Source organism: Eurypyga helias, unplaced genomic scaffold (genome assembly GCF_000690775.1).
Source record: "Eurypyga helias isolate BGI_N326 unplaced genomic scaffold, ASM69077v1 scaffold3387, whole genome shotgun sequence".
Classification (NCBI taxonomy): Eukaryota; Metazoa; Chordata; class Aves; order Eurypygiformes; family Eurypygidae; genus Eurypyga; species Eurypyga helias.
The window spans coordinates 10,558-33,877 of record NW_010263499.1 but is presented as its reverse complement, the minus strand read 5'-3'; the positions used below and the strand labels follow the sequence as shown (position 1 = coordinate 33,877).

Here is a 23,320-nt window from a genome sequence, read left to right as displayed (position 1 = left end):
ATTATTTGTAGTTCTTTTAAGTATTATTTTATGATGTTCCTGTTGGCTTTAATATTTTTCTTTACTGTCTGTGCATATCTATTATGATATTCCTTTTCTCTGATTTTTCTGGTTCCTGCTTTCTCTCCACAAACGTACAGGGAGGAGAGGAGGGAACTTAAGAAATACAATCTGGGATAAGTAACAACAAGAGAAAGAGCAGAGAGAATTAGGAGGGAGTGAAAGGCTAGAATGAGATATAAAATGTGTGAATAAACAGATGTGCTTCAAATATGTACAGATAAAACTGTTATTTAATAAAAATGAGAGTTCAATTCCTGTCCAAGATCCTTCTCCTCATCAAGTTCCGTAACTGCCCTATACATTGAAAGCATTCCAGCACAGACACCCAAAACCTAGTTTTTAATAGCCTAAGATATTAAGTTATTTACAATTAGAAGCCTAACACACTGCAAAAAAGGAGTGAGCCTTACAGTAAGAGAAAATACGTACTTCACGACCAATGGCCAGGCCACATTCATAAGTTTCTCTGTTGCTTGAATAAATTCCTGTTTGAGCATCTGCCTCCTTCAAGTCATTGTTTGCTCCACTTGGAGCACTTTGACATGTTGGTGCAGTCCACCTGCAGTGACTGGAGTTAGGAACACCCTGATCCTGTGATGTGTGTTCTCCAACCCTTCATTAACAGCTGTCTACAATCCAACAATGGTTATGTACTGGCCCGAAATATATGCCTCTTTTGGGAAAGCATTTTTTCATTGCTAACATTTGTTGTTCACACTCAAGAGTGGGTTGGTTAGGAATATTGTATTGCCTGGTGTATTCTGCAGATCTCCAGTGTGTTCTTTGCATGCTAATAACCAAGCACTTTGGCTTTTATTCCTTAGGTGGCTGGGCTGTCTCATTCTGTGCTGCATGGTTGTCCTGATTCTGGTCTTTTACTACCTTGGACTGCTATGTGGCACCTGTGGTTATGATAAACATGCTTCTCCAACAACCAGAGGCTGCATCTCCAACACTGGAGGAAACTTCCTTATGGCGTAAGTGTCGTTGGTGAAAAATAAAGGTATCTGTAGAAGGTTGTCTTTACTGATTTTGGAGGACACATATAAGAATTTGTTTTGTTAATGATGTATGTGTTATCTGAAAAAAATGGAGCAAAAATAAGTACGAATCTCGTGTACTTTCACTGAAGGATTTGGGAATTTTGAGTTGTTCTTTGAGGATCATTTCCAAAGGGTAAAACCCCTGAACCTGCTGTTCTAAGGTGACTGTTGTAGCTAATGCATTTCTACATAAGCCTATTTAGAAACTGCAAAAACTGGGAACAAATAATTGAAAATATAAAGGGAATTTGTAGTTTTTTAATACTCTTGAGGCCTTGCTCAAAAGAAAAAAAAGCCACATGGGGAGACAAGAAACACTTGACTTGGAGCCCTTCAGGAGGTTTGGAGTTGCTCTTGGATGTTCCCAGTAGCTGTTTAATGTAATTACTGTTGGGTGCAAGAGAATATTGCACCTGAAATCTGTTTTAAAACTCTCTTCAGAGCACAAGGCTAGAGAGTTGAATTTAAAAAAGAAAATGACATGGTTTTCTGTCTTGCAAACATGCCCAATGCAGATGTGAGCATTTTAGCTGACACCTTTACAGGGCTGAAATGTGTGAGATGTTTCAGAGGGCAAGCAGATATTTGGAACACAGAAGTATTTCAACCATCTACCAGTTTTTATATCTGTTATAACTGCTGACTGTTGGCTTCACTGTTGCCCAAAGTATATATACGTTGTTCTTAAGTCAGGTAAATTTTTGCTTTTTATTTCTTTTTCAGTGGTGTTGGATTCAGTTTTCTTTTCTCCTGGGTGCTGATGATTGTAGTGGTGCTTACTTTTGTCACAGGAGGAAATGTAGAAAAACTGGTCTGTGAGCCCTTTGAAGATAAAACTTTATTCAAGGTGAAGTTATTCAAGTTATTAAACAATGAACAGAATCCCCCTGAGTCTATGCTCTTGTCAGTTATGTATGGCATCTTGTTTTTTATGGGACACTTCAAGTGAGTTTGGATCTGGTTATACTTTTCCCTTTTGCTTTGCAGTGTAAATACTGCGTCAGTCTTGCTTTGGAGATAAACTTTTCTGTGATTCAGCATTTCTTGGTGACGTGAAGCTTTAATACTCATTTTATGCATCAGAGAGGTTGAATTTGCTCTTTTGCTTGTATTTCCATTAGTGGGTGATAAGCTTAAATGTGGGTATGTGTCAAAAGATTGCATATGATGAAATTAATGAATTGAAAACTTGAAATTATACTAACACTATTGACTTTTGTCTTCTAGGTTTTGGATACTCCCTACTTAATAAATCAGCACTGGAAAAACTATCTTTCTGGCATCTTGTTTAAAAATCCAGATATTAACTTGACTTTTGAAAAAGTGTACAGGTATTAAAGTTATGCTCAAGATTTAAATCAGTTTATATATATTACTTTGTGGTATCTTTCATGCTTCATATTTCAAACACATTCAGAAATCACACGTGTTCCAGAACACATTCTGATTTTCTAGTGAATCGCTAGAAAAAGACTTTTTCCTATATATGAGTTATTAAAGGTAATATCAGAGGAATATTGTATAACAATTTTTTCCTTTGAAAAAAATATTTTGCAGCTATCAGAACAGCAGAAATTGTGAATTACTTTTTCTTATAGACTCAAGTTCAAAAAATATAGGCAGAACTTTTCTTTTTAAAGGGCTGATTTTCTTAGGATACAACAACATTGTTAATCGTTCTCTTAACACATGGTCCTCAAGGTGGTTTTTAGGCTGATGTATGTGTTCTTATTTTTATAGTGATTGCAAGGAAAACAAAGGAATTTATACTTCCCTTCACCTAGAATACCTGTTCGATATTGATGAATTACTAAATATTAGTATGGTAAGTAAAGGAAGTATGAATGAGTTCATGGTTATTTTTGAAGGCTGCAGAGGTTTCTCTAAATCACAGAATAGCATGTCTGGGTTTTATGGGATTTTGGTTTTCATATACAATAGACCCTGTATTTACCAGTCTTAGTGGACCATGGAAAGTTTTCTGGTGTGGTTCTGTTATGGGTGAATTTTGAAATTTGCATAGAAGGTCCAAGTCTCTCATCTTTCAGAGGTGGCTCACCATGTTTAATGAGTGTCTTGTTCTTCGTACAACAGCCTGAATGCCTGCCTTGTTGTGTTCTTTCCTGATTCCAGTCAGATTTACATTGATCCACAGTATGACATGCTGTGCTCCTAAGAATGGTTCTGATTTCTACTGGGAAGGGGTTGGGATAAACCAAAATATTTTCAGTTAAGTTGTAATAATACATGACTGCACTGTCATTAGATGACTCTACTAATTTTAGGGTTGCCTGTAATACTGATCTTCATTATAACAACCCTTGGGGATTTGTGTTCTGTTCTGCCAGGTGCTGTACCCACACTACGCAGTCCCTGCCCCAGAAAATACAAAAAATGAATAGGGAAGTTTCACTAAAAGGGAAAATTACTTTTTTTCCAGAACAGACTAGTAGTGGAGGCTGGGAAGGAAGTCAGGCTTGCAGATTCCTGTTCTATTGCTTGATGGCCTGGGCAGGACAGGTAACATTTTAGATTTAGGTGCAGTGCAGAAAGACTTCAGGTAACAATAAGCCAGTCATCTTTAGTCACCACTAGACATATTTAGAAAAGCTTCATCCGGTGCTGTGGCCAGTACGGCAGTGTCTCTTGGTCACAGCTGAGATAGTGATTCTGTGATTCTAGAGAATTCACTAAGGTTGGAAAAGACCTGTAAGATCATCTAGTCCAACCATCAACCCAACACTACCATACCAACTAGACCATGTCTCTAGGTTTCCTTGATTAAGTCCAGGGGTAGAACCTAAAATTTTTAAGAATAATGTTTCCTGGAGAGGAAAGAATTCTGATTTATCTCCCTCCCCTCTTAGGAGGGACTAATATCTGTTCAGAGAAGCCCGCTTACAACATAGCGGAAGGCAATTAATTGGTATGAAAGATGCATAGGTGAGTTTGAACATGGCGTGGCTAGACTGTATGGATACTGCAGGGAATGGAAGAACATTACCTGGTGGATTCTATCAAAGTTAATTGAATTAAGCTGACATAATCAAAAATCAACGTGTGTTTCTTCATTGAAGTGATGAATCAGCTTTTGAGGGGATCCTGTGGAAGAATATGCACTGGGTACAAATTACTTTTGTGCTTCGTTTTGTTTTCCTCTCAGTATACAGAAGATGTAGCACTTAAAATTGAACATATTCAGATAAACCTCAGCAAAATCATTCTGCTGGATGAAATTGGGAAGGAGAATCTTCTGAATTTCAGCTCTTCAGGAATAGAAGGAATAAACTTTGCGGCGTATTTGACGGAGGTGAGACTGTAGTAAACTAGAGGCAAGACTGGGAAAAAGCATAAAATGAAAAAAATCTGCTTTTATGTAAAAAGGCATATTTTGAAGAATCGCAAGACTTGGAGCAAAAGCTCTTCAGAAGTTAAGGTCAATAAATATTTATATAAATAAAGGGTTGACAGGGTAGGTGGTATGGTGAAGTGCAAACAGTCTCTGTATGTAATAACATACTCTTTTTCTCTCCTTACTGTCCACATCCTGTTTCAGATCAACAAGAGTGTTACCAAGGTTGATCTTCTGTCATTTGCTAATGACTTAGAAGCACGAGCGGACCAGCTGGTGAGATTATTTCATTAATACATAAAACGTATTGTTTATATATAAGTCTAAATACATAGCCAAGTATTTAGACTTCCTGTGGGAGAATTCTTGTACTTCAGACACCTACATACATGATGCATTGTCACATAAGGAAAAACTTCCAAGAACACTGTTGCATGAGCTGTATTTTAAATATTGCTGATTATTGTTTTTTGTACGCTAACTGTGGTACAATTTCTGCTTTTGAAGTGCACTCAGAGTATTCCCTGTGATGCTGTGTACATTTTAGGCCCCCAGTTGGAGGAAAAATTGGAAAAGATTATTTGAATTCATTTTCCTTCAATTAGTGAGCAGAAGATTTTGCACTTGGCAATAAAAATTAATACTGTGGCAGCTCACAAGGGTTCTAATGAGAACTGGGGCTCCATTGTGGAGGTAGAATGCACAAAATATCCTGTCTGCCCTGAAGGACCTTTTTGAATGCGGACGCATGGACAGTGGTCAGAGGGTATAGCTACAACATTGCCCACAGATCAGTCTGCAGAGTGACACAGCTGTGTTAACGGAGAGTGAGTATTCAGTTGATCTGTTTGTATGCATGTCAAGGTCACTTGAGAGTTATTTTTCAGAAGGAGGGTCATAGTTTGGACACTGGCCCAAGACACATTGCGATGTGGGAGAACGTTATGCTGCACACGTACTACAATTGCTTTGATCACTAAGGAGCACAGGCAGCAGAGTGAGACCCTGCTGTTTGGAATTTATCAGCTCTCCATCCCTCCTCTAGGGAGAGGAGAGCACCAGCAGAGGCCTCTAGTGTGTTTACTCCAGGTTTCTGCCTAACTTGTGAATAACTGTTGCATTATATTTTTCTGCCACGTGTGCTCTCATGTCAAGGTCAGGCTGCTCGTGGGTTTTTTTTTATTGCAGTCAGTATTCTCTGCAGGCACTGTGAGTGATCCACATATTGCCTGTTTACTCGTGTGGGTTGTTTGCTAACTTAGGTACCAGGGCTTTGGCCACACTTCACTTCCGTTTTCGGTTTTTGTTGTGCCATTTTGAAGGTTAGACAGGTGGGGAGTTTTTGCTGTTGTTTTGGGCTGATTTTCTAAGTGAAAGTTGAGGTTCTTCAAACATGTTATGTCTTACATAGAATTGCCTCTGAGATGTCTCTTTAAAGGTATATTCTGTGTAGCTCCATAAAGGAAATATGTGTGTTGGTAGATTGTTTTTTCTCTCTTTTTTTTTTTTTGTAATAGAATCTAAAGGTAGTATTAGAATTAAGAATGTGTCAGGCAGATTAATTTCTTCATATAGAAGACAAAGACAATGTTAAATATGTTCACTGTCACAGCGTACATCTGTATTTCTTCCCAAAGAAAAAAACCCACAATAATATGACATATTATGTTAGTTGGATTGTTTCAAAGTTGATACTGGTTTCCAAGGATGTTTTGTAATCCCACTTCGTTATTAATGGTAGGTCTTCTAGTTTCCAAGAACAATCAGTTAAAAAAAATTAATTCCAACAGTTTTTAGTTTTTTAACTTTGGGTGTATAGGTTACACTTTCTGGCACCTTACACAAAACTGAACGTATGTTTTTACACTGGAAGGAACAAATGGAATAAAATTGCATCAAACCAGGGGGTTGGGGTATGGAGGAGGGAGCAATAATGCTCAACAGGTGTTATTAGGTAGGGATTCAGCTTCTCAGTGCAGTAGAGGAAGTGTCCTGAAGCTGCTCAGTGACCACAGCTGGCCACTTACATCAGCACTTCACAGGAAGCAAAGACATCTCTGAGCACTGAGGTCTGCCATTATTACACTTCCAAAATGGAGTTAGCAGCGTGTATTCAATGTGTAGGCAGGGAGCCAAGTGATTTTGCCACCAAAATGCAATGGAAAAGAAATATATTTCTAAGAGTAAAGTTAAATTTTACAGTGTTTTGCAACAAGTGTAAGCTCCAGGCAGGTTTCTGCACTCGAAGAAGCTCAAAGGGCAGAAACTCATGTCTTCTGACTGAAAGCAGGAGCAGTAAAATGAAAATTACCCTTCACAGTCACCTTTCCAATTACTGGCTGGAAACATTTAAACTTCTGTATCCCTCAGAGAGCAGAGTGTGCCTCGGGGTGATGTCCACAGTGCCCAAATCAAAAGCAGGTACCCGTGACTGGGAAATGCTTGTCCCACCCAGGGCCCTGTGCCGCAGGGTTCTTGCGACAAAGTCCGGCTTGTGGCAGGTGTGGGGGATGTGCTCACTATTCTGTACTATGTGAAAATTCTGTGCTGATAATGCTGTAGCTAGAAAAGCAGAATAATACTTCTTTTTTGGTTGCTGAGGTTTGAATTATTAATATGGTGATTTCTTTCCCCTCCTTGTGTTGAGGAATTCAGTTTGCCATATCTTACTGTTACCATCAGCTGTTCTGCAATGGATGAGTATAATGTGCAACTTTCATTGTTTTTTGCTTTGTTGGAAAGCTTTGAGACTACTGAACAATACTGCATAATTGCATTTTTTTGCAGCCAAAAGGAGCACTGGAAAATGCCTTAAAAGGACACGCAAACAACATTCGAATGATTCATAACCAGCAAGTCGTTCCGCTAGAGCAAGCTATGGTAAAATATTAAGCAATATTAAAATACATTTTCTACAAATATGAATCTAAATATCTAAAATACATTTTTAAAAAGCTGGAATTCTGTGATTTACGTAAGCATGAATCGCATTTGATTGTGTCACTAAAGAGTAATTTGGTTAAAGTATGTGTTTAATAAATAGTTTTCCTGCTTACAGTATTCCTACTTAATACTGTCTAAAATCATGACCTTTTTCTTCCCCATTATTTTTTCTGTATCTATCTGTGATTATATATGAATAAAAGAGGAAGCAGGGAAGAACTTTACAAAATTCTAACTCTAAATCTCTAATTTTCTTTTTTTTTCTGACCATCTGTCTTTAGAAGTAGAACCAGTTATCACTTTCACACTTGTATTTCTTGGAGTTTGCAATCACCTAACAGTATTGGAACTGGAGACTTAATAGTTCTGTAGTTTTACAGCCAAAGAAAAATCTTTTTTATTGATGCTACAAAAGACATGAAAAGGCTGCTGCCTGATTGTGCCGGGCACTGATTTGTATAGTTTCAAGCTGTCAATCTCATGTGTGTAGGTGTTGCTTTTTATTATGTTGCTTACATAACATAGACTTTTAGTTTATCTTAGCATCCGATACAGTATTTATGCCCCTATCAAAGCCCTTTTGTAGAAAAGCATTAGATCTTCTGTTCCACTCTGATTCTATGCTATTCTTTCCTAATTAACTCCTAATTATTCTCATCTCTTTTCCTTTTACAAAACTGACTGTCAAGAAATATGTTAAAGCTAGGGTAAGTGCTTTTTCCCTTCTGACACTGCACAATATAGAATTTTCTGAATACTTGGTTCCAATTTTAACTGATCTCTCTTTCTTCCAAATAAATCTTAGTCAGTTTATTGCTACTAACTTCAGTTAAATTTGAAGTCTTCCAGTATATAATCTGTAACTATTTAGTGCTGTCAGTGAAGTACTGATTTTACTATTAATATAGTAAACAATAATACAATAACAATATATTAGTTGTAATACAACTGTTGTTACTATATATAGTGTGATATGTTGTCTTAGGAACATAATAATCTGTAGAAGATCAAAGCATGCATATAATGTTAAAACAGGTGGGCTCTTACCTGTAGTAATGACCTGATTTTTTTTTTCCCTCCTCCCCCATCTTTTCTAATAGAGCACTTTAAATCAGAGCATTAGGTTACTGAAGAGGACGTCATCTGAACTTATGGTAAGCTTTTCTTTCTGGCAACAGGAACATTTTTATATACATTAAATCCATCCACCACATACACAGGGCATATATTTTCAGCACAGCTTTTACTATTTCTAGCTGTTCTGTTATTGGTAGAGATTGTAATATGTTGAGGTAGTAATAGGGATTTAGGTATCTCTTCTGCACAGCTTTTTCTACCGTGGCTTTCCCTTCCTCATACGGGGCTGTGGGGGGGCTGAAAGTGTTTGGGATATGTTTTTTGGATTGTAAACTTAATTCTCATTTGATAAAATTGACCAGTGAAGTTCCATATATATGTGTTCTGCATGTTCCTAAAAATGTAGCTGTTTTTTCTAGAAGCCTTGAATGCAAAACTTGGGGGTGGAAACCAAGAAAGAAAATGGAGATACGCAGCTGAGGACATCTTTGTGATTCACATCCTTAACTTCCTCTTGTCCAATGTCCAGCTCCCACTGGGACCTGTTTCTTTAGCATTGCACTCATTACCTTCCTGCTTCTGCAGCATCAGCCCCACGGGTGGGAACCTGGATCTGTATAGCTGCTTCCGTAGGGCGGCCCAGGTTTCCCCTCTAAGTAGCAGCTAGTGCCTGCTCTTTATACAGCTCTCTTCACATTCCACCAGACTCAGGACGTTAAACAGGATGGTCACTTTTTTGGCAGCGAAGCTTTCTGTTGCCACCAGCCTGCCTTGGCTCTGGTGGCAAAAATCCAGACACATTAGCTAGCACTTAAGAGTCGTAGTCACAACAGCTTGATGGGCCATACCTCTGTTCTTTCCATTGAGGTTTTCACTCATCCATAGGAGCAGACCAGCTAGATGTCTTCTAGAATCTGTGATCTGAACCTGTATGGGGAGATAAGAAGCCACGAAATAAGGTGTTGATAAGAAAAGGATGATGTTTGACCCTTAAGTATATTTAAGAAACATCTCTACAGATTCAGGATGTATGTACATTTTCCTTTGTGTGTGTTCTTTGAGACTTCATGGTGTGGTACATATATTGAAGTGTCTCAGTCCTTTTGGATTGATCAGCAGCATATTCTAGATGTATAGAATCATACTCTAGTAGGCAAGGGTTGTGATAGTTATATCGGCCACTCTTTTCTTCCTGTGCACTGTGTCTGTAGTGCATGTACATACATTGGTGAAACTATTTCTACACTTAAGGAAAGAGAATGGAAGAGAAAGCTGATTGAGTATATAAATTAGTCATGTAGATTCCAGGAAAAAAGATATTTTTCGTAACTACCTTCCTTTTTCAGTAAAGTAAAAAAATTGTCTGGAACTGCATGTTTTTTTCAGGGTTTGACTGGACAGTGCTGGTTTATCGAGAGAATAGGTTCCTGGCAATGGCTGCAGAGCTGTTATAACAGCCTGAAAGGGATTTATTTATAACAAACACCATCTCTTCCTCTCCAGGTTAAGGTGAAAAATGTCATTAGCGCTGTTAATGCTGCCCAGCTTCTCATAAATAACAATGCTTCTCTGGTTATTGTCCAGGTAAGCTTTATTTGATTATCGTACATTAATTTATGATGTCATGAAGATACAGGTTCACTTACCTCTTTTCAATTACTTTTGTCTGTTTCTAGGAGACAAAAAAGTACATGGATACCATAGTTGGCTACTTTGAGCAATACATTGAGTGGGTGAAGGAGTCGGTAAGGTGCATTTACTTCATTGAGAGAAACTGTTTAAAAAAACACAACCAAACAAAAATTTGAAAAAGCTAAGTAATAAGAAAAGTGTTTCTTTGATAGTTTCAGTTTGTAAGATATTGCTGTGTATTAGAAAGGGGAAAACTTGTCTTATATAAGTAGTTTTGGGTTCGCAGTAGAATTGAAATTATGTTGAAGGGAGTAAAATGCAAATTTAACATAGTATTGTTTATCCATGGCTACCCTGAAATCTACCATTTATTCCAATATTGCACTAAGCCTGTCCCTGTGTAGTTCAAATTGATGCCATTAGCATCTTGATTTATTTTTTCTTGAGCTGCAGCCTTTGAGAAAATAAGCTGATGTTCTAAAGATGTGTATGTTCTGTTGATAGCATATCGCACTGGAATTTATTTTCAATATACAGGATGAGGTGATCAGGCCCAGTCAGCAAGGGTTTATGAACAGCAGGTCCTGCTTGACTGACCTGATCTCCTTAGACAAGGTGACCCACTTCGTGGATGAGAGAGAGGCTGTGGATGTTGTCTACCTAGACTTTAGTACAGCCTTTGACACCATTTCCCACAGCATTCTCCTGGATAAACTGTTTGCTTGTGGCTTGGACAGGCGCACTCTTTGTTGAATAAAGAAACTGGCTGGAATGCTGGGCCCAAAGAGTTGTGATGAATGGAGTTAAATCCAGTGACTGGACACAGGTGGTGTTCCCCAGGGCTCAGTACTGGGGCCAGTTCTGTTCAACATCTGTATCAATGACCTGGATGAGGGGATCAGGTGCACCCTTGGTGTCAGCAGATGACGCCAAGTTGGGAGTGTTGAACTGCTTGAGGGTAGGGAGACTGTTAGAGAGAGATCTGGACAGGCTGGATCGATGGGCTGAGGCCAACTGTATGAGGTTCAACAAGGCCAAGTGCCAGGTCCTGCCCTTGGATCACAACAGCCCGCTGCAACACTGCAGGCTTGGGGAAGGGTGGCTGGAAAGCTGCTGGGTGGAAAGGGACCTGGGGTGTTTGTTGGCAGCATCTGAATATGAGCCAGCAGTGTGCCCAGGTGGCCAAGAAGGCCAACGGCATCCTGGCCTGTATCAGGAACAGTGTGGTCAGCAGGAGTAGGGAAGTGATTGTGCCCCTGTACTGGGCACTGGTGAGGCTGCACCTTGAATCCTGTGTTCAGTGTTGGGCCCCTCACTGCAAGAAAGACACTGAGGTGCTGGAGTGTGTCCGGAGAGGGCAACAGAGCTGGGGAAGGGTCTGGAGCACAAGTCCTGTGAGGAGTGGCTGAGGGAGCTGGGGGGTTGTTTGAAGAGGAGATTCAGGTGAGACCTTATCGCTTTCCACAGCTACTTGAAAGGAAGTTGTAGCAAGGTTGAGTGCTTGTTACTTGGGAGAAGAAACCAACAATAGGACAAGAGGAAACGGCCTCAGGTTGCACCAGGCGAGGTTTAGATTGGATATTAGGAAAAATTTCTTCACAGGAACAGTTGTCAAGCACTGGAACAGGCTGCTCAGGGAAGTGGTGGTGTCACCACCTCTGGAGGTATCTAAGAGACAAGCTTATGTAGTGCTTAGGGACAAGGTTTAGTGGTGGACTTGGCAGTGCTAGGTTAAGGGTTGGACTTGATGATATTAAAGGGCTTTTTCAATCTAAACAATTCTATGAATTTGGATAGGGTGAGAGACAACAATTTAGTAAACAGTATCTTTAATTGTAAGCAAGTTTTGAGATTCTTATTTTATTCCTTTAGATCCTTCAAACTGTGTTTTTCTTTAATCTGTCTTTCAGATTGCCATGGAGGTAGCAGCATGCAAGCCTGTTGCCAATGTGATAGATACAGCAGTAGATATTTTTTTATGCAGCTATATAACTGATTCTGTGGTAAGAGATATTTTCTGTTACTGAAAATTGGGGCATCAAGTGAGAAATTCTTTGAACATAAATCTGCATTTAATTATTCTGGCTAGACTATTCTGAAGCATGATAATAAAGTATCATATCCAAAGTTATGCAAGGAAAAAATGTTCTGATCTGTATAGAGTTCAAAGCCAAACCAGTGCTGGACTTGTTTTAGGTTCCTATTAAACTTAAGCTTCTATTAGCAGGAATTCTGTAAAATTAACTGTTCTTCCTGAATTTCTTACAGCTTGAATTGCAAAGTAAACACAGTACTACTGGTTTGGAATAAAAATTCTGGAAAGGGTGGGTTTCAGTTTGTTCTAAACCATCTTGAACTGGAAAAGCATAAAGGTCTGAAGCTTCATCTGTAACCATTTCTAACTTAAGGAGATGGGACAGTGGCAGGACCTGAGTGAGAAATAACAAGGAAAAACATTCTCAAGTATCTTTCCTTTAATCTAGAAAACCTGAATGAGGTTTTGTCTCTTGACTGGTAGCAGACAGATCTTGGTTCATTCTTGTGCACAGTGGAGACTCTGAGCACGACTGGTAGCACTATATAAGGGTGATACTGGCTTTTTCATCTTGCTAAAAGAGCTTGGAAAGAGGACAGCATGTATTTAAAATAGAATAAGAAACCACCTAAAACATCTCCTAGCTGTTACTTAGCTTTATGGTACTTTTAGCCAGGTCCTAATCATACCAGCAGTAAATGTATATGATAGTCAAGGTCAAAGCATTCTAACCTTGCTAATGCTTAACCATGAAAACGTCCTAACCTGCTAGAATTATCTTGTACTCGTTGATTCTCTCATATGTTACAGAGCTGCTGCTCTCCTTTGTGTAGCCACTAGCCATCTGGTGGGAGATGGACCATGATTTTCCTGATGGTAGAACTTAGCTGAGTCACTTAAGTCAAAATGCCTCTAGCCAATACAAATCAAATTTGAAAAATCATCGTTTTAACATCTGGTGATAACTCAGTTCAACTGTGTGATAATGGAATTAGTTACACAAACAGGCTGCAGTAAGCAAGTTAAAAAGTACCTTGAGAACGTGCTGGAAACTCAGATTTTGACAAGAACTGTGAGAAAGACAGATACTTAAAAATATGAAGGAAGAAAAATAAATAATGTGGGTAGTAAATTAATGCTGAGACACACAATTATGTTCTAGCCCAAGGATGACTGTTGAAATAACTTCTTAGGGCGCTATGGATATGTAACTTTGAGCAACTTTGGAGACATTCCTGTTTGTTTACATTGGGAAGTTGGTGGTATTCTTATTTTAGTTCACATTACCAGTGGAGAGTGCTTAACGTGCCCTGTTCCACACTAGTGTAAGGAGCCTCAGATAGTCCACAAGACCAGTGCCACATGTCTATGGTGTTCTAGTAACAATGGTTAGAATATCAAACAAGGATTCAGTTCTTTTCTGATAAATTTTCTCTGTCATCTTTTTTCCTGGATTTTGCTTTCTTTCAGAATACCTTCTGGTTTGGTTTGGGAGGCTCTTCAATATTTTTAATTCCTGCCATAATTTTTGCTGTAAAGCTCTCCAAATACTATCGTAGAATGGATACAGAGGATGTATATGACGAGTAAGTACGTAGTCCTGAGTCAGCTAAATGACAAATGGATTGAAATGTTTTTTCTAGTGTCTCACATCGTGACGCTGTGATCCTTCAACCTTGTGTGCAGTCAGGTTAGAACTGCATATTCTTGTGAAATACTGCAGGTTTGGGTTGGTGCCTGCAAGTGCCTCACGCAGGTGGGCTTTGGTTGCCTTGGCTTGCCGTGATTCTGTGCAGATACTGCCATCTCTGACCTTGAGAAACTTATGTCAGAATGAGGTCTTCAGAGCTTCCTGTGCAGTGATAATATATGTATCTTCCACGTGTGCAAGTGATTAGCTTTGTCTGAGAAACCCGTTAAGGTGGTTTATGTCTGCTTTGTAACCTCCTTGAATTATTTATTTGCTTTCTTACTGTCTCAGCTATTCCTAACTGGTCTTTCCTTTTTCAATTGCAGTTCCTCTGTCTCAGGGACTTGGCATTTTACTTTATGATAACTGTTCTTACATATTTTCCCATCAGTTGTTTTTACTCTTTTCTTCTCTACTCTTTGTTTTGTTCATTGTTCAATTAGCCCGTGCGCTGCATTTCTCCAATTTCACACTGGTCTTTTTTCGTTACACATTCACAAGTCAGGAGAGCAGAAACATCTAAAATGACTCACTTATTAGTGTCTAGTTAATTACTCCTCTTTTTTGTGTTTTTTAGTGTTGAAACTATACCCGTGAAAACATAAGACATTTTTGCTGGTATTTGTTAAAATTATTTTATTCAGGTGGGAGGGTTTATATTTTTAATGCAACTTGTTACTTCGAAAGAGGTAACATGTTTTGTTCCACCAGACTTTAAAGTTTATATTAGAGTATCCAACTCAACAAGATAATTAATTTTTTGAGCATATAAAAATATTAGAAATGTAAAATTATAATTATGCCATAACTCCTGAATGTTACAGAGGAAAAATTATCTTCTATTGTACAGACCCAGTTTATTTTTGCATATAATACCATCATCCATGTACATGTTAGAAGTCATACTGTACATAGTCCATCTTATATTTAACATGGTCTTTCTTGGTGTATTTATTTTATTACAGTACAGAAAATGGTAATAATGGTTATCATAAAGAGCTTTTATATGGTATACACAATCCTGTTTTTACAAGGTAAACCAAGTCTGAAACTGCATGCCTTCGTGTCCTTACTTAATCTGTTATATTAATCACCTATCCAATTTTCTGCACGTTTTAAAGTGAATCACTTAATTCTCTGTTTATATTTTTGCATGATTGCTCACTGTAGCAAACGCTATATGATTTATATTTCTCAAACATTCTTTACATAACAGCAGATATGGTAGTAATTTCCAGCAACTTAACAAAGCAATTGCCTAAATCCGGTCTTAACATCCAGGCAATTAGGTATTTAGCACAGTGAGTGGTCCTAAATTGATAAACATATTAAAATACTCTGTTAACAGTTGAAAGTGATGGAATGGGATGCATCCTTACTCCCGAGTTGTTTTATTTGTTAGATAGTAAGGAGAAGAGTTTTTCCTGTGCAAAAGGCAGATGATCCAGGGTGTGCAGAAAGCATGAACAGAGAAAATGAGTGTTTCTGCATAGTAGAACTAGTGTAATGTCGCAAAAGAAATTTGAGTGAACAGGGAGCAGATTTGGGTTCTTTTCTTTTTTATGCACAACTTTTGTGCTGTAAAACCTTAAGTAGGTGTGAGATTTACAGTTTCTATAGGGATAACATAGGGTGTCCCACAACCTCAAATATTTGGGTTTCCAAAATATCCAAATTGTTTAAGGAAGGATCCAATTCATGTGATTGAAATGTGTAGCTCATTGTGCCTTAACTTGCAACTAGGTCGAGTATTGGCAGAGAAGTAAGGTAACCCATTTCTTTTAGTAATAGGTAAATACCAAGAGAACTCAAAAGTTTGGAAGTCTTGCCAGATTTTATGGCTGTATCTGTTGTATATTATTATTTATTAGAACTGTCTTTTACAATAATTATTTACTGACCATATTTCCTTCTGAAGGAAGTACTTGTATATAATGATGTTTTCAGTGATACTTCTGATCACGATTGTCATAGTCTATGCTGCAATTTAAGGGAACTCCCTAAATGAATCTACTAGGTGTTTAATTCAGAAATATTCTCCACTAGTATATCTGAGGACTTTCAGTATTTTACGTAAGAGGAAACTAATAATTGCTCAGGCCTTAGAAGTCCCTTTCTGATCTTTGAATCTTTAATACAAATGTGAATACTCTTGAGGTTCATAGCATGTTTTCTGTGATGTTTCAGTGACTGATGAATTGTTTAATACTGTGTTCTCGAAAAAGCTAAAAATTACTAACAAAGACCCACTAGTTCGGTCCTGATTTCTTTTCTTAAAATTTAAGTTACTCAAAATGGGCTTCCATAATAAAATGTAAGGATTCAGTTTGGAGCAGTGCTGTCTTCTGATGTCCTGGGATAATTTGAAAAACTGCTAATTATATGAGTTGTAAGCTTTCAATGTCTCAGTCTGGGATTCCCATAGCAATAGTGTCTTGTTTTTCACTTCAGCAACCTCTTAGCCTTTATGCTATCCTTGCTTTTTCTCACTTCCTACAATTATTTTGGGAGATAAAGATGTATTCAAAGTGCTATCTCTCGAAGTATACCTGTGCTTTTGCAGGTGTAAAGAATCCCACAGAATTCTTTTTGTCTTTCGAAATCAGCTGGATTATTTTGCTGGAAAGAGATGCAGATATCTTTATAAGAGATATGAATACAAGTAGGAGATCCATATGAGCTATATTTATATTTGTATAGGTATCTCACACACGTGTTACATGCATGTCAAAGATAATGATAATCTCAAATGGAGCCACCATTTTTGTGAGAGCAAAACTGGAGGCTGGATTAAGTTCTCAAAGGAGTGATGTTGAATAGGTAATCCAAGCATTTCTTTCTATCATGAAACAAAGATAACCAGAAAGGTTGGTGAAGAAAACCACAACTCTCTTTCCTCTTGTTTGAAAAATTCTTGATTAAATGGGTAAAAGTTTGAGAACAGTTTGTGTCAGCTGAGCTTGTCTCACCTTAGTTAGACACTGTGTTTCTGCACCATTTGTGGGCAAATGAAAATGATGGTTCTGGTTTGTGTGTTTTCCTGTATAGCTCTGTGGAACAGTGGTAACACGTACTGGACACTTTAAGGGGTAAGTAATAAGCTTTTAAATTCAATTCCAGGTGTGTTACTGCTTTACGATTTTTAAAAGGCTGCTCTGCTTTCTGTAACAGTGTTGTATGGTTTAAAAATAAAATTATTCAACCATAATGATGTTCATATGAAAAATCTATGCCTTTATTCTATTTAAATTACATTGTAATTCTGACTTCATCAAATTTTCCTGAATTGTTTTTGTGATTATTTTCAGGCAATATAAATGAGGCTCAAGACTCTTCTACAAGAATATATCCTTATTCTTCCAAGTGTATTGGCATTTGCATTCATCTTCCAAACCCTGAGCCACTTGTTTTGTCACCTGTACTGTAAACCCCAACTGTACTATGGAATGTTATGCCATATACTACTGTACAGAATATTTTGCAATCAGGGTACTGCCTCTTAAATACCACTGTTCAAGGCTTGAGTTCAAATGTGGTTTGTTTTTTACTTTTTTTACACTGGGCTTTCTACCTTACATCACAGTATGTAATTTAATTAGGTTAACAGCCTTTGCCTAGCAGTTCTCTGACAATTGGTCAAGTTCTTATCTTAAATTGTTGATTTGTGTTAAATACAGTACATAAACGTTTACATAAAAATACATTTTGTATACAGAGACTTTTGTATATACATTTTTCTTAAAACTTAAGTGTTTAGTTAAGATTTTATTATTGTATAATGCTATTCACAAATGAATTTACCAGCATGATCAGTGTTGCTATTTGGTGCTCTGAATGACCACTTTGGACTAAATTTGAAGTGTAATACGGGATCCCCCCAGTGTCTCCTTGTGTCTCTGGAAAGTTCAGTTGCAGTTATGTTTTCTCCCTCCTTTTAATTATTTAATATTTAGTGATTTTTGCAGTATAGACCTAAAAGGACCTTTTTGGAGAGGTTTGTTTTGAAACTTTTTGGGTGGGAGGGTTGGGAGTATATGTGATTGTGTAATATAGCAGAAAAGCTAAGCTTTCTAGAGTTCAGTAGTACTTAAAAAAGAGCATGAGCAATGTAATACGTTGGTGATTTTAGAATGCTTTACATTCTCTGTCTCCCTTTTCTTCATTCACACTCACTTCTGTAGCGTCCTTAATAGTATCACTGTAAAGCTGTGGCTCTTCCAGGGGGCAGTGATACTGTTTTTTCTAAATAATTTCAAATTACAACTTCCAATACTGGAATTCAAATGTGCTCAGCAGTTGACATTGACCTTAGTACTATTAGAGTTATTGCCATAGATTTAGGCATACAGGTACATTGCTGAATTAGTTAACAGCAGAATTCATCGATGAGCTCAAAAGTATCTATGATACTGGTCTAAAACATTTTGGTAAGAGAAGTAACTGGGTATATTAGTCTAAAACAGTGTCTCTTCATATATTAGTGTTCTTAACTTTGTTTCCAACAAGGTTGATTGGCTTGAAGTAGGGATAATCCTGTAAATCATTCATATAATTTTAAAGTAATGCTGAAAAGCAATACCAGTCTTTTAATCTGGAATAACTTTAAATTTTTAATTTTTAGGTCATAAATGGAAACATTCCTAATTGACAGTATGTAGCATATGTCTATATGTAATGTTCAGAACTACAGATTTTTAAAAGTTTCTATTTTTAATTTGAGAAAATATTCCCACTTCATTTAAATAAAAAACTTACTTAACTGATGTTTGATTCTCACTGGTTTTGTTGCGTAGACCTGTCTCAGAAGAGTCGCACTGAGTTAAAAATCTTAACAAAAATGATTCTTGCTACCTTGATTAAAAATTTCTGCTATATTTGACTTATATTGATGACTTTAGCTTAAGCAAGGTAAAAGACCAAGAGTTGGAGCAGGAAGGATTGAAAGAACATTGACTCTGGGTGCCAGAGCTTCTAACTTGCACAAAGGATGTGGTTTATGCAAAGATGGTAGGATTCCAGCTGATGAGTTGTGGATGAGGATATCCACATACCCTGCAGGTGCTCCAGGTGTTACCGCTTGCCTCTGTTGTTCTTTTGGTAGCACTGACAGCAGAATTAAACATTTCTCAGTTGTTCAGCTCCCATATTTCACTGCTGGCATCCTGGCTTAACATCATAGAATCATAGAATGGTTTGGGTTGGAAGGGACCTTAAAGATCATCTAGTTCCACCCCCCCTGCCATGGGCAGGGACACCTTCCACTAGACCAGGTTGCTCAAAGCCTCATCCAGCCTGGCCTTGAACACTTCCAGGGATGGGGCATCCACAGCTTCTCTGGGCAACCTGTCCCAGTGCCTGACCACCCTCTCCGGGAAGAACTTCTTCCTGATATCTAATCTAACCCTCCCCACTTTCAATTTAAACCTGTTGCCCCTTGTCCTGTCACTACAGGCCCTTGTAAAAAGTCCCCCCCAGCTTCCTTGTAGCCCCTTCAGGTACTGGAAGGGGCTATAAGGTCTCCCCGGAGCCTTCTCTTCTCCAGGCTGAACAAGCCCAACTCTCTCAGCCTTTCATCACAGGAGAGGTGCTCCAGCCTTCTGAGCATCTTCGTGGCCTCCTCTGGACTCGCTCCAACAGGCACATCTTTTTCCTATGTTTAGGGCCCCAGAGCTGGATGCAGTACTCAGGTGGGGGATATAGGTACAGAATAGAGGGGGAGAATCCCCTCCCTCTGCATGCTGGCCATGCTGAGGATGCAGTTGTCTTCTTGGGCTACAATCACACATTGCTGGCTCAGGTTGATCTTCTCATCAGCCAACATCCCCAAGTCCTTCTCAGGCCTACTCTCACTGTATTCTCCACCCAACCTATATTTATGCTTACGATTGCCCTTTTCCAGTCAATGAGAAGTTTGTCAGACTGCCACAACTTCTTAAATATGATGGATAGTGGCTTAGCAACTTGGATGCATCTCATTGGGTCCTGTGAGCTTTTGCGCCTTCAGGTTCCTTAGATATTCTTGAACCTGATCTTCTCCTACAGTGGGTGGTTCTTCATTCTGCCAGTCCCTGCCTTTGCCTTCTGCAGCTTGGGTGTTGTGGCTTCAGCACTTACTGGTGAAGACTGAGGCAAAAGAATTGTGGAGGAACTCAGCCTTCTCCATATCTCAGGTAACCAGGTCTCCTCTTTCATTCTGGACAGGGTCCACTTTTCCTCTAGACTTCCTTTCATCACCAAAAAAGTACTTAGAGAAGCCCTTCTTGTTGCCCCTGATGTCCCTGGTCAGCTTTAACTCTATCAGGGCTTTAGCTTTCCTAACCTGATCCCCAGCTCAGGCAGTTTCTCTGTATTCCTCCTGGGCTGCCTGTCCTTGCTTCCGCCCACTGTAGGCTTCCTTTTTGTGCCTCGGTTTGTCCAGGAGCTTCCTGTTCACCCATGCAGGCCTCCTATGTTTTTGCCTGACTTCTTTGTTGGAATGTATCGCTCCTGAGCTTGGAGGATGTGATCCTTGAATATTAACCAACTTTTTGAGCCCCTCTTTCCTCCAGGGCTTTATCCCATGGTACACCCTACGAAGTAGATCCCTGAAGAAGCCACAGTCGTGGTGAGCTTGCTGTGTGCCCTCCTCACTGCTCTGAGGATCTCGAACTCCACCATTTCATGGTTGTTGCAGGTAAGGCTGCCCTTGAACTTGTCGTTCCCCACCAGCTCCTCCTTGTGGTGAGAACAAGGTCCAGCATGACACCTCTCCTTGGCTCCTCTGTCACTTGGAGAAGGAAGATACCCATTCCAGGAGCCTCCTGGATTGCTTATGCCCTGCTGTGTGTCCCTCCAACACAGCGGGGTGGTTGGAGTCCCCCATGGGGGCCAGGTGTCGTGAACATGAGGCTGCTCCTATCTGTCTATAGAGGGCCTCATCTGTTTGGTCTTAGTTTGTGGTCCATAGCAGACCCCCACTGTAATGTCACCTGTCCCTGCCCTCCCTTTAATTCTGACCCATAAGCTTTCTGTTGGCTCCATGTGCTCCAGCTGGTCATTGACATAGAGGGTGACACCCTTTCCTTGTTTCCCATGGCTGTTGTTCCTCAAGAGCCTGTATCTTTCCGTTCCAATGCTCCAATCATAGGAGCCATCCCACCACATCTCCACGATGCCAATAAGATCATAGCCCTGCAGTCATGTGCACGTCTCTAACTCCTCTTGTTTATTCCCCAAGATACCTGCATTTACATAGAGGCCCCCGATGAAGCCTACTCGTGGGCTGGAGTGGCTGTCTTTGTAAAAAGACGGTTGTTTCCTACTGATATGACAGACCATGAGCTGTTTCAGCTGAAGCACAGGCACACATTGGGGACAGATGTCAGATGGGAGTGAGATGAACACTTGGCAGTAACGTATTAATTGTAATACATAAACATACCAATGCTTTTGAGTCCAAGCCTTGGTATTTATCCTTATTCTTTTGGAGTACGACTTGTTTTCGTGATTACACTTTCAGAAAAAAACTTTCAGAACAAGAGATATGAAATTAGTATGAAGTAACTTTTAGGTAGTTTTGAGCTCTGTAACAATTACTAGAAGAAGAGAAATTAATGCCTTTCATTTCTAATCTAGGAACTTTCAGTGCTGTTGTGCAAAACCAAGTGTAAATAATATATTTGTCAAATATTAGGAGGTCTTTGAGCACTTACTGTAGGGATTTAAAATCCTTGAAATGAAGTGTGAGGTGGGCGACAAGATTCTTCTGTCTGGCTGGATGATGGGTGAGAACAGTCCCCAGAAAAGAACAGAAGAGTGAATTGTAAATCTTAAGTAGGCTTGTACCATTGCTGTTTCACCTAAGGCTTCACTGGAGAGCCACACCACTGTGCTTTGAAAGTGACAGTCAGGAGGAACAAATGGCAAGAAGCTAGAAATGAGACCTCCACTAAAAGTGTTATTAAAATAGCCTTAGAGATGGGATGAAAAGAAAACAATGGCGTTCTGTTGATGTCCATCAGATGGTATTTAGTCATGGGGAACTTCGTGACAAGGTTCAAGCTACCCAGAATGGCTGTTCCAGCTGGCTCCGTTGTCAAGCAGGCTGGGGTGCCAGAGCACCTAGGGACTCTATTGTCAAGTATTAGAGAGGCATTTTTCCTCTTTTTTTTTTTTTCTTTTCCTGCTTCACTGTCTGTTAAGTTAATGTTTTTGCCCTGGTATTTTTTATTGATAACTATTGACTGCCTAGATATGCAAAATCATACTCTGTTCCATTATGTGTGGCCGTTCTTTAACCTGGGGTTTCTGGCCATCCCAGTTGTTCAAGCATACCTAAATAATATGATACCCCTTCTGGAAGCTGTTCAGGTCAGGCTGGGTGTAGCATACATCTCTGTGAAAGATGTGCTTAGTGGGGTCTTATTAGCCAGAAAAGTACAGTGGTTTGCAGCAGCATGGGAGGGATTTTTGATCAGGACCTCCTGAATGCCAAGGGAGTTACCATGATTCTCCTTAGCTCTGCTGTTGCATACCACAGCAGAACCTGCTTATTACAGGGTTCTGCACTAAAATATTTCTATTCTCTTGCCTTTGTTTTATGGCATTTTTACAGCTCATTTATTATGAACAGAAAAATGTCTATTAAAAAACAGTGAAAGATGATAATGTACGAAGTCGAACAGACCCCAGAGCATGTAAGACATATTTGTACTTTACTGCTGAGGCCCATGATAAACTAGTTCTGTCATCTTGCTCTGTTGGCTGAAAATAACCCGTGATGTGACAATGATGATGATAACTTCCAAATGTTTGGTTTACATTTAGGCCTGTAATACCTTATTTTTGCTAAAGCTTTATTCCTTATCTTGCTTAAATATTGCAAGTCTAAAAATCTTTCATGGCTCAAAGAACGTGCAGTTGATTCTTCCATATGTGTACCTGCTGCATGTCATGTGCTGACAAAATGAAGCACTAAAGTTGCATCTTTACCATGCAGATCCACAGAAAACTCGTTCCACAAATCAGCCTTTATTAGTAGGACACATTTTAATCATCCAGATGTAGCTGTGTAGATTGCTTTGGCACTTTTATCTTTTTTTTTAGTTCAATACGGTCTTACAAGCTCTGGCATGAAGATAACTTTACAGCAGCTGGAGAATGGAAAATATCTGTTAAAAATCAAATATGACATGTTCATCCTGGATAGGAATGTGCTTCTGGGTTATACAACTATGGTTCTGTATTTAACCGCATTTACAAGATTTGTCTTGTTACCTGCTTGGGAGTTCACAGGTTATTTGATGCTCCCTCGGGCTATAAATTATAGGCACATGCGTACTGAAGTGTGATTTATTTATTATTTTTTTTAAACCCCAACCTTACATCCCACGTTTCTCTGGAAAGAGGCTTCTTTGTGCACCAAGCCTTTAAATTGTGAGCAGCCACTTACTGCTTTCACTTTTTCAGATCGTGTTGCTCAAGGATCTCAGTCAACTCCTCTCACC

At 39.0% G+C, this 23,320-nt stretch overlaps 1 protein-coding gene across 2 annotated transcripts; it reads left to right on the top strand.

Annotated features, from left to right (window-relative positions):
• The first annotated feature begins 885 nt into the window (after window positions 1-885).
• Window positions 886-18,596, top strand: PROM1 (prominin 1). 2 transcript variants are annotated; one of them, XM_010156046.1, is made up of 15 exons: window positions 886-1,040; window positions 1,830-1,953; window positions 2,334-2,437; window positions 2,847-2,931; window positions 4,270-4,416; window positions 4,663-4,734; window positions 7,246-7,338; window positions 8,502-8,555; window positions 9,982-10,062; window positions 10,155-10,223; window positions 12,021-12,113; window positions 13,616-13,731; window positions 14,801-14,869; window positions 16,884-16,924; window positions 17,144-18,596. In XM_010156046.1, exons 1-14 carry the CDS (start codon window positions 916-918, stop codon window positions 16,900-16,902), a joined length of 1,251 nt encoding a protein of 416 aa, XP_010154348.1. In that variant the 5' UTR covers window positions 886-915; the 3' UTR covers window positions 16,903-16,924; window positions 17,144-18,596. The 2 variants fall into 2 exon arrangements, with proteins under 2 accessions (XP_010154348.1, XP_010154349.1); XM_010156047.1 differs by lacking the exon at window positions 14,801-14,869.
• Window positions 18,597-23,320: the final 4,724 nt, after the last annotated feature.

What these genes read in the sequence shown, in the direction of transcription:
- PROM1 (XM_010156046.1), top strand. Translation starts at nt 916, where the DNA reads ATGGTTGTCCTGATTCTGGTCTTTTACTACCTTGGACTGCTATGTGGC. An exon ending in GGAGGAAACTTCCTTATGGC is followed by an intron (nt 1,041 to 1,829) that starts GTAAGTGTCGTT and finishes TTTCTTTTTCAG; the next exon opens with TGGTGTTGGATTCAGTTTTC. An exon ending in TTGCGGCGTATTTGACGGAG is followed by an intron (nt 4,417 to 4,662) that starts GTGAGACTGTAG and finishes ATCCTGTTTCAG; the next exon opens with ATCAACAAGAGTGTTACCAA.